The sequence below is a fragment of the Bufo gargarizans genome, chromosome 4, assembly GCF_014858855.1.
Source record: "Bufo gargarizans isolate SCDJY-AF-19 chromosome 4, ASM1485885v1, whole genome shotgun sequence".
Lineage (NCBI taxonomy): Eukaryota > Metazoa > Chordata > Amphibia > Anura > Bufonidae > Bufo > Bufo gargarizans.
Genome location: NC_058083.1, coordinates 234,259,261 through 234,271,386, shown reverse-complemented (window position 1 = coordinate 234,271,386; position 12,126 = coordinate 234,259,261). Strand labels below are relative to the sequence as shown.

Below are 12,126 nucleotides of genomic sequence, written 5' to 3'. Positions count from 1 at the left end.
GGCGATTGTAGTGCTGTTTGTCACGTGACATAATTACGATCATCATGTGCTACTCTGACCGAAACATCGCCTGTCATTTCATTTAGATTCTCTTTATGTTGCTAACTGGAGTTGTAAAAACAGGATAATTTACTTTACATTTATATTTGATACTTATCATTTGAAAAATAAAAAATACTAAATAAACATAATAGGGCTGTCCCTGCTGATTGGTTAACTAAAGAGCACCTATTATATATACCCTAATGTGTCTTCTGCCTACACCGATGCTGACCAGGCACTCTGTTCATTTCAAGGGGCTGAAAGTGGGTACAGGGCATCTATTTTCGTCATCGGTTGGGGTCCCAGTGGTAGGTCCTGATCAAATCTAATAGTTAACCCCTATTGTCACAATGCGCTCTGTGCGTAAGCGGGGACGGATGGGTCGCACGGGCATCATCAGCGCGCCCGGCGTCGCCCACTCCCATGGTATCCACAATAGGGCTGAGCTCACTCGGCCGCATTAGAACTCAGGAGTCATGTGACGCTGACCAGGTCACATGACTCCACCAGTGCCCTATTTAAGCAGGCAATCTGCTGACCACAGATTGCCTGTTATTGAGGTCCTTCTTGCAATATACTTACCTGGTTTGTTGTTCCTGCTTGGCTTCTGATTTCCCATCTGTCTCATCCTTTGGTCTTGGCGTTCACTCCTGGTTTTGACTTTGGCTTCTGATGATCCTCTGCTTGATCCTCCGGTACCTTTCTGCTCTCTTGGTTATTGATGCGGCTTGTTTGACTTCCCTGTTGCATGTGATGTTTGTTTTCCCTGTACTTTCCTAGCTAAGCGTTTGTCGACCAGTTGTCCCTTGTCACTAGGACTTGCAAGGCAAGTAGCCAGGGACAGGGGTGCGAGTGGAGTTCAGTGGTCACTTCCCCATGCCCTGTGTGTGTGACACCTATCCTGTGGATAGCGGATAACATAATTAAACCGGAATACCCCTTTAATCTGAAATGCTGATTCGATTCCTGTCAAAGGGGTAGCCCCAGATTTCAATATTCCTCAGGGTAGGTCATTTCACCATATGAAATTAGAGATTTTATCCTAGGTGTATTTTAGATTATATAATTTAATGTTAGCTTGAAATTTGCCAATTTTTTAACCCATCATCAAACCTGTATTAGCTTTGTTTAAGGTTCTCTCTCCCAGCTGCCTCTATTGTATTATTAGAGATTAGTGGATTTCTTCAAAATTCGATTCGGCTGCTTAAACACTTGGTATTTTGTCCGATATCTTCAAGCAAGATGGAGGCTGGCAGCCCGTCGCTAGCAAATGGTAAGTTGAATTTTTTTATACTATTTCAGGATGAATCAATTTGCTGACACAAAGCACGAGGAAATTTTTCTTCTAGGCGAATCGAATTTATCCTGAAATTTGGATCGAATTCTACTTTGTGGGATTTGATTCGCTCATCTCTAATTATTATATTATTACTCAGTAATTGACAGTTAATAATTAACTCTGAAAGTATTTGATTTTCTGATACCTGGCAGTTTAGTATAATGCCACTTTGTTGTAGCATGCCTGGAGCACAAAACAATCGGGAGCCTCACATATTCAACTAAAGGAAACTACAATTGAAACCAGAATTTGACATACACTATATAAAAATGCGCATATGCATGTTTTTCTCAATATCTGACATGAAATCAGAATAAACCTTTCCTGTTTTTTGTCAATTATCATATTTCCATAATTAATATTATTTGCCATATGCCAGAATAAAGAGAGAAAGAGAATGTTTTACGGTATTTTTATTACTTTCTGCAAAGTCAAAAGTTTACATACATTGTATTAATATTTGGTACCATTGCCCTTAAACTGTATAACTTGGGTCAAACGTTTTGAATATCCTTCCACAAGGTTCTCACAATAGTTGGTTGGAATTTGGGCCCATTCCTCCTGACAAAACTGGTGTAACTGAGCCATGTTTGTTGGTTGCCTTGCTTGCACCTGCCTTTTCAGCTTTGCCCAGAAATTTTCAATAGGATTGAGATCAGGGCTTTGTGATGGCCACTCCAAAACATTGACTTTGTTGTTCTTAGGCCACTTTGTAACCAGTTTGGCAGTATGCTTTGGGTCATTGTCTATTTGGAAGACCCATTTCCGTCCGAGCTTTAACTTCCTGGCTGATGTCTTGAGGTGTTGCTTCAGTATTTCCACATAATCTTCTTTCCTCATGATGCCATCTATTTTGTGAAGTGCACCAGTCTCTACTGCAGCAAAACATCCCCACAACATGATGCTGCCACCCACGTGTTTCACAGTTGGGATGGTGTTCTTAGGCTTCCAAGCATCTCTCTTTTTCCTTCAAACGTAACGATGGTCATTATGGACAAAAAATGAAATTTTAGTTTTGTCAGACATATCTCCAAAAATATAGGTCTTTGTTCCTGTGTGCATTTGCAAACATGAATCTGGGTTTTTTATGTTTCTTTTGGAGTAATGGCTTCTTCCTGGCACAGTGGTCTTTCAGCCTATGTTAATACAGTACTCGTTTCACTGTGGATATTGACACAATCTTACCAGCTTCTGCCATCAGCTTCACAAGGTTGCTTTTTGCTTTTGTTCTTGGGTTGATATGAACATGTTGGACCAAAGTATGTTCATCTTTGGGTCACAGAACCTGTCTCCTTCCTGAGCGGTATGATGGCTGGACATTCCCATCTTGTTTGTACTTGAATATAATTGTTTGCACAGATGAACAAGGCACCTTCAGGTATCCTGAAATTGCACACAAGGTTAAGCCAGACTTGTACAAGTTCACAATTCTCTTCTTGATATCTTGTCTGATTTCTTTAGACTTTCCCATGATGCTTCACAAAGAAGCAGTGTGTTTCAGGTGTGCCTTTAAATACATCCACATGAGTGTCTCTAATTAACTCAGATGATGCCAATAAACCTAACAGAAGCTTTCAAGCACATGACATCATCATATGGGCAGTCCAGCATTGTTTAAAGGCATAGTAATCTTAGTGTATGTAAACTTTTGACTTTGCAGAAAGTAATACAAATGCCTTATAACATTCTATCTCTCATTATTCTGGCATTTGGCAAATAATAATAATTATGGTAATCCTAATTGACCAAAAACAAGAAAGATTTATTCTGATTTCATGTAGGATATTGAGAAAAACGTGCATATGTGTCTTTTATATAGTGTATGTAAACTTCTGGTTTCAAATATAAATATGTACAATTTTGGAGGATGGAAAAGTACAGCTACTGTACATAAGACAAATTAAAAATAATAAAATGCCACAAGCTCATTAAAATAGTTGTGTGAGATTTAAAAAAATAATAATAATTCTCTAAACAGTGCCACCTTAGCCCACGTGGGTTGTCTAGTATTCAAAATCAGCTAATTTGAACTCCTCAATTTTTTCCCATTTTACTGATCTCCAAATCAAACTTGTACATGAGTTAGCAGGAATGTTCAAGGATTTACCTTCATCATTAATAGCATATTCTGTGGATACACTATAAATATCTAAGTTTAGAATATTCTGTTTGAACTATTTAATTTGATGATATATTGATGCTATGACAAAATGATTAAAGGGAAGCTGTCAGCAGATTTGTAGCTATGAAACTGGCTGACCTATTACATGTGCGCTTGGCAACTGAAGGCATCTGTGTTGGCCCTATGTTCATATGTGCCTGCATTGCTGAGAAAAATTATGTTTTAAAATATGCAAATGAACATCTAGTAGCAATGGGGGCATTATCATTACAGTGCAAATGCCACGCCCTCTTCACTTTGGTGGACAGGACCAGACAGAGCAAATGTGAGGCCACCTGTTTGGCCCTGTCATTCAAAGAGAAGACAGTGTCGCATTTGCAGAGAGAGCAGATCCTCTAGGTGTAATGACAACACCCCTCTTGCTCCTAGATGCTAATTTGCATATTTTAAAACATCATTTTTCCTGAAAGTAATCATTCAATAGAAAACCAACAGTGTAGAAAAATGATTCAAATTTACCTGTGAAAAAGCTTAAATTATAATTAGTTCCAAAAGCCAAAAGTAAAAGATAAAGGAAATGGCAGTAACTGACAAGGTAGAATCTCACACACGCTAAGTAGTACTGTATATCCCTAAAAAATTATGTTTTAACCCCTTCTCCAACTATGCCATAAATGTATGGCATGACAAGTACTATATTCTTGTAATATGCTGTACATTGATAGCTCAGACTCAGGAACTGAGCTTGTTCTGTCAGCATCTGGTGTCAGCAGTAACATATAGTAAGATCTAATCCCTGCCATTTAACTACTAAGATGCTGCAGTCAATAACAATCATAGATGATTATTGCAGTGTATTACATCAGCGATGAGACCATTATATGTTCAAGTCCCCTAGTTGGGCATAAAAAAGTAAAAAAATAAATATTTAGAGCATAAAAACTTAATAAAAATAAAAAATCATCCAGTCCTATATTATTAATAAAGGATGAAATAATAAAATGAACTAGATATAATTGGTATTGTCATGTCCTCACCATAATTGGTAAGGACCACGTTACTTATACTGCATGATAAACGCCATAAAAAAGCAATGATGGAATAGCTCTTTTTTTGTCACCTCACCTCCCAAAATCTTCCAAAATCTTTAAAAAGACATATGTACCCCAAAATGGCTGCTTATCCTGCAAACAACAAGCCTCCACACAGCTTCCTCAAAGGATAAACATAATAATTATAGCAGAACAAAGTTATATTATTCACTTTGCAAGGTGAACCACATAAAAATGACAGGATGGCTGTTATATGGACACTTGTCCTCCAAAAACTGTAATAAAAATTACAATGACATTTATACCCCCAAAATGGTACCAACGGAAACTACAAAACTACAACTCACTTAGCAAAAAACAAGCACTCATATTTAGCCAACAAAAAAAGTAAAAAGCTATAGAATATGGCAACAGCAGAAGCATGTCAATTAGCAGAATTAAGTTACTATGTTATATTTTCTTAAAAGTTTGTTTATAGTTGGACAATAATAAAATAGAACAATACTATATAAATTTGGCATCATTTAAAGCATGTCAATTAGCAGAATTAAGTTACTATGTTATTTATCCCAATAAACTCAATTAAAATGTAAATAAAACCCTGACAGAATTGCAATTATTTGGCCACCTTGCCTCTCAAATACAATAACAGAATAAAAAGTGATTAGATTTTGTACCCCAAAATAGTACCAATAAAAATGACAACCCATCCCAAAAAAACAAGCTATCATACAACTGCTTTGACAGGAAAATAAAAATGTCAACTCGCAGAATGAAATTATCATGTCATTTGCACCACATGGTGTTCCTCATAAAAAATAAAAGTAAAAAAAACAAAAAAACGGACAGAATTATAATTGTTGCCTACCTCACCGCCCAAAAAATGAAACAAAAAATAATCAACAAGCCTTATGTACCCCACAATGATAGTAATATATTCAACAGAAATCCAAATCACAATCCTTTCTTTCTGAGCCCTGCTGTACTCCCAAATAGCTGTTTAAGAGCACATATGGGGTATAGCCGTATTCTGGAGAAATTGAGTAACAAAGTGTGAGGTGCTTTTCTCATTTTACCCCTTTGTAAAAATAAAAAATTTGGGGCTAAAAGAACATACTACAAGAAAATATTATTTTTTTATTTAAATAATGTTTTCTTATTTTCATGGTCCAATGTTAAATGGATTCTATCAACTCGTTTTAGGTTATAGAGATGCGGACATGCACAGCTAGATCGCCGCTAGCATGTCCGCAATATACCTGTCCTATAGGGCTGTGTCCTTTTATTTAGTTTAAAAAATGATTTTAGAGATATGTAAATGAGCCTTGTAAGGTGTCCAAGGGGCTGTACTAACTTTCTTGGAGCCCAGTCACGCCCCCCTGTGAAGGAGCCCAGCACCTCCTATGTCCTCCGAATCTCCTCCTCTCAACATAGTTAGATTGCTGTAATCTCTCGATGCACGAGCTCACGCATGGTAGTGCAGGTATAGTGTTCCTTCCCTGTGCTGGCCTCAGGCTCAGGGAAGAAACTGGGCATGCGCGAGTTCGCGCATCGCAAAATTACAGTAATCTGTGTCGAAAGGAGGAGATTCGGAGGACATAGGCGGTGCTGGGCTCCTTCACAGGGGGGCATGGCTGGGTACCAGGAAGGTTCGTACAGCCCCTTGGTTACCTTACAAGACTCATTTACATATCTAAAAAAAAAATATTTAAACAAAATAAAAGCACACAGCCCTATTGGACCGGTATATTTGGGACATGTTAGCGGCGATCTAGCCGTACATGTCCGCAGCTCTATAACCTAAAATGAGGTGACAGAATCCCTTTAATACGTTCTATGAAACAGCCAATTCTATGACGACTAAGGGGAGATCTTATAACTATTTACAAATATATCAGGGATCAGTACAGAGATCTCTCCCATCATCTATTTATCCCCAGGACATCCTCTGCATCTAGAGGAAATAAGGTTTCTACACAAACATACAAAAGGAACTCTCTGCCTGAATAGTTGGTGATGGAAAATCTACTAAAAGAGTTGATGAGATTGAGCTTAGGTTTATTTCTGGAAGATAATAATATTGCAGGTTACAGTTACTAGAGATGGGTTGTTGATCCAGGGAGTTATTCTGATTGTCTGATTGGAATTATTTTTTTGCCCCTAATGTGAGATATATTGTCTTCTACCTATTGTCTTTTTTTTTAACTTCCTCTGGATCAACTTGCTGGATAATAGGCTGAACTGGATAAACAGATGTCTTTTTTTGCCTTATAAACTGTTACTAAACTATGCTACCTGTGGTGTCAAAACAATCACTACATCCCTAACTGAATTCTTTGGGGTATAGTTTCCAAAATTGTGCAGTTTCTTGAGTGTCTGCATTTCAGAAGCTAAATTTCCTTTCCTTCTGAGCTCAGCTGTTTGCCTAAACAGCTGTTTATGACCAATATACAGTAGGGTATTGCATACTCTAGAGAAATTACACAAGTTAGTGGGATGCTTTTTCTTTTGTTAACCTTTGGGAAATAAAACATTTTGTGTTAAACTACATATTATTGAAAATATGTAATTTTTTATTTTAATGATCCAGTTGAAATAAATTCTATGAGACATCTGTGGGATTGAAAAACTCAATGCACTGCTATATTAATTCCTTGACAGATGTACTTTTTAACACAGCATCTTTTTGGGATGTTTCTTATGTTTTAGTACCTCAAGGACTCTCCAAACCTGAAATGGTGCATGAAAGATATATAAAAAATTGGAGGCCCCAAAATCTACATAGTAAACCTTCATTTCAGTCAAGTAGCACTCCAGGGTCATATATTCAATATTTCTAAAAACGGCTGAATCAGAGGAAATAAAAAAAAATGAATAAATACATTTTTATATTGTGCCTCCATTTTACATACATTTCAATGAAACATTTAAATGGTTTACATACTTTATAAATGCCATTTTGAATCATTTGAGGGGTGCAGTTTTTAAAATGGGATGATTTATGGGGGGGGGTTCAATAAGAGATGAGCGAACCAGTTGAGATTCAGTTCGGGTCAGGTTCGCCACTTTTTTCAAAAAGTTTGGTTCGCACCCGAATCGATTCAGTTTGAACCCTATTGCCCTGGAGATTGGTATATAACACCCTCTAGTCTCGTAGGACTAGAGAAAATTTTAGAAAAACCTATCTCTTTTTGTTAATTTTTTTTTTAATTTTTGCTTTTTTCCTCTCCTTTCTCCCTCCCAAGCTCTTGAACGCAATTTTGGGGTGCTGCCTCGCTGCTGCTGCAAAAAGCATTGACCGAGGGGACTGTAAAAAAATATGTACTGTCCTTGACCATAATAGCTGCTCCATGTGTCTGCTGTGGCGTGAACCATGCCGCACAATGAGAATCACAGCCAGGTGGGAATTAAGCTTGTACATCAGCTTATTGCTGGGCGTGCACAGTTTATTCCTGGCCATACACTTTTTTATTGATTGCTTTTGATGGAGCAGAGGAGGAGGAGTCTGAGTGAGAAGGGCAGAAAGGAATGATGATGATGTGAAAGAAAGGCATTGTACTGTTTGTGGTAGCGATCTGGCTGCCACAAGGAGGACCAGGAGAAGGAGGAAACTCCTGTTGCGGAAGCTGGCTGCCATCTTTCCTTGCCCATGGGATGGGGTTATGCCAGTTCTTGTGGTTCAATAGCGCTGTGGTGTCTATGTTTGTGTTTGCTTGCCCACGTCTTATTTTGTTCTTGCAGAACTTGCACATGGCAATGCTTCTTTCTTCCGGCAGACAGGAGATACTCGCACAGAGCTAGAGGTAGCCCAGCTTGGCTTAGCTCTGGCACATTTTGGGTCTAACCCAACCACTGACTCAGCTGCATCACCAGATCCAGAAGCAGACATGGCCTTGGCTGTTCTTTGTGTATGTAGCCTCTGTTCTTTATTGCTGCCGCTACTACCACCCCCCTACTCAGCACACCTGATCCGGTTCCCAGGTCCTGTCTAGCACACAATTGTCATTGGAGTCCTCACCCTCCATGTTGCTATCAGACAGTGAGATATCATGGTGGTGCTTTGGCCCCCTCCCGTACAATGCATTTTTCCCAATTGCCACTGTTGCTTCCCCCAACACCAACACCAACACCATGGCTATGAATGCTGCTACTACCACCACCACTACAGCTATGCATAAGGTCTGCAGCCTCCTCCTTACATTTAGACTGGCACTTGGTGTGCCGACATTATGTAGCGGCCAGCGCCTCTTATTAACTTAAGAGGATCCACCACCAGATATAGGGTTATTAAGATTAGCGTCTAAAATGCTGATCTTAATAAATTATCCCTCTAAGAATTTTGTGAAACATGACTATCTATCAAATTCACAAGAGTCTGCTTTAGGAATCTGCATTGCAGGCACTAACATGTTAGCAATCATGGAGTAAGAAACTAATCTAGTTGTCTTGCTTCCCTTTTCTAAAGCTAGATTTAGTTTAGGCATTATATTTTACAGACTAATTTTACAAGTACTCCCAAAATTTGCCTTATTTATTATTGACTAACAATTAAAAACATACCCAGTAACTACATGTTCGGTTTTAAAATTAGGTATACCAATGACTATTAGCCAAGGATATGCCAATAGGACACTCCTTTGGTCTTCATTTGGGTAATAATAGCCTATGGGCACATTACTAGTGATGAGCGGGAGGGGCAATATTCAAATTTGTAATATTTTGCAAATATTTGGGAGAATATTCACCATATATTCGCAAATTCGTTATCTCCAGTCATTATTTTCTTGATTGCGGAAATCGGCAATTGAACATTTTGCATTACGAAAATTTGCATTACGAAAATTTGCATTATGAAAATTCACAACCGACACTACTCCTAAAGTCAAAGATATTGCAGCCTTCTCATTGGTCCACAAGCTAGAAGCAGGGAGGGATTATGCGTACTGATTTAAAAAAAAATCTCGAATATTCGAAATGACGAATATATATCACTATATTCTACATATCAGCAAATTCTAGAAGTGCCGATATTCGCGATACAAATTCACAATTCGAATATTCGTGATCAACACTACACATTAGACATAAAAGTGGCAAATACAATCCTCTACTTTGAAATTCCGACAGCAAGAAGGAAAAACCAAGGAATTATGAAAATTACAAGATTGATAGACATGTTAATGATATGTACGATAGATTATAAAAAATGGAAACAAATTATTTAAACCACCCAGATTTATTTAGTATTGAGTATAGGTGTCAGTGCAGAAACACATGCACTTACAGGCCTTGACATGCTATTAGTGAGTTAATTAACGGCCATCTGTCAGCAGATTTGTACTTATGAAACTGTATGACCTGTTGCATGTGTGCTGGCTGAAGGGGTTAAAGACTACACTGTGAAGCATTTATTTGCTATGCAAACTCACATAACATTAAGGATTAGTTTTTCTCTTTACTCATATATGGCATTGGTGCTGAACTCTGAAGTTTAGTTGAACCTATTGAAATTCCACATTCTTCAACAATTAGAAAGAATTTGAATAATGTCAGAGTACTCACCTTCCCAGCGCTCATCACAAACAGTGAATAATACTGTTTTGTTGGCTAAATCCGGAAACGCACTTTTACACTCCATGACAATAGCCTGAGGGACCATTATAACACAGGACACTATCCAAATAATTATGATGCTGTTTCTTGCTCTCTTGGCAGTGCTTTTAAACATTAATGGATGGCAAATTGCATACCATCTATCCAAGGCGATGCAACTCAGCGTGAGCACAGACACAGAAACTGACACTGTCTACAAGAAAAGATTAGAAAGGTTACAAAAATTAGACCATTATCATTAAAACTTTCATGGTGAGTTTAAGATACACTTCCCCTCCCCCCCCCCCCCCCAAAGTGGAGGGAAAATGTCAGTGCGTCTTATGGAGTGAATATTAATGAGCTCTTATGGAAGTGCTCGATAGTACAGGAGGACTAGGAAACCGTGATTGCAGTGCTCCCTGGGCTCTGTAATCACCACTTCCTGGTCTTCTCCTGCAGAAGCAACCTTCGTGGAGAAGCTACTGCACAACATCATTGTGTGGAATGTTTCTTGCTCTGATCAAGTATGGCGGTGTGAGGCGTAGTGAGAACAGTACGCATGTGCAGTGACAAGCAGCGCCGGCTATGTCAGTATAGGCATCTTGTGATGAGACCCGAGAGTGTGTGACCTCTCCACCAAGTGGCTGCTGGAGACACAGGCGAGCTGGCTGGTCATTATCAGCGGCAAGAGGGAGACAGCTCCTGGGCTAGACTGTGTATAGCAGAGTAGAGGTGCCTGGAGAGCTACAAGTCTCAGCAGTTTTCACAATTCACAGCCTGTAAAGTGATAACCAATTGCATATTGCAATAGTCACTCAAAGCCCATTGCTCTTTTGAGATTGTAACTCCAAGTAAGCTATGCTAAGAGCTGTAGTCTTACATAGAGTCAGTGGCTTAGGAACTACACAAATATTCTGGTCTGGTACAGGATGCTCATCTTTAATGCTATGATATAGGACAGTGCTGGGGGGCGAGGATGTTGCTGGCCCTAGGCTCTGGATCAGGGTTCGAGTTTATCAATAATGCTTCTCCTAATCTTATTAACATTAGGGGTGTGATAGGGGCTCTGAGCTGAGGTCTGGTAAAACATTTTTTTTTCTTATTTTAACCCTCTAAAACCTAGCTGCCTCTTATAGGGCAAAAAATATGGTAATACATTCCACACTTAGAAATTAATTAATGAATTCTAACATAACTGAATTCAATTCAATTATCCCAAAACTTCAAGGTTCCAGCGAATTGAAAACTTTTGAGATTCGATTTGGACACATCATTCAAATCTGAATCTGCTATTTTACAGATCAGAAGACAGCAGAGCAGAACAAGAAAGATAAAGATCAAATATCCCCAGGCAGTGCCCTGGCCAATGGCCCTGTTCATAATGCTTTGCAGTCAACCTTTGCAGTAGGGAAGATACTATGGTAGTTACTTAGGGCAGCAGCCATTCAGTGAGGCTATGCTTGCACTTGACATCAATATTTAAAGCTATGATGCTCAGTTTTCTCTTAAGGTGTATTAGACAGCTTTCAGACCAATTTACATATGAGAAATCACAATTACATAAAGCAATCTTCTCCAGTATTAATCTTGGTGTTGATAGTGTGCTGGCCGTCATATTTTTTTGTATCACAGCTCACAAGACTTTGTCCAACTGACTATTTTAATTTCTAACATTTTTCAAAGTCTCTTTAAAAAACTCAGTTGTTCACAGATTAGTGTAACTGAACTGATGTGTTGTTTTAGATTACTCACTGTTATATTCTAGTGAACTTTGTCCAAATACAATTTTTAGTGTCCCAAAAGTTCTATTCTGCATCACTGTAGTAGAACCTGTCCAAAAAAGCATTCCCCCCCCCCCAAAAAGTGTTTTATTAAAATATTTTATTACAAGATTCTATTAATCACAGACAAGTACACTTGAAATATTGTCTGCCCATCCATTGTGTCCCATTTTGTACTGCTGTCACTGCAGTTACTAC

At 38.5% G+C, this 12,126-nt stretch overlaps 1 protein-coding gene across 1 annotated transcript in view; it reads right to left on the bottom strand.

Annotated features, from left to right (window-relative positions):
- Positions 1–12,126, bottom strand: part of HCRTR2 (hypocretin receptor 2) — a 197,013-nt gene that overhangs the window by 122,065 nt on the left and 62,822 nt on the right. Inside the window, exon 3 of the mRNA XM_044292457.1 lies at positions 10,118–10,361. Within this exon, the coding sequence (XP_044148392.1) occupies positions 10,118–10,361 (244 nt within the window). The remainder of the gene's footprint in view (positions 1–10,117; positions 10,362–12,126) is intronic.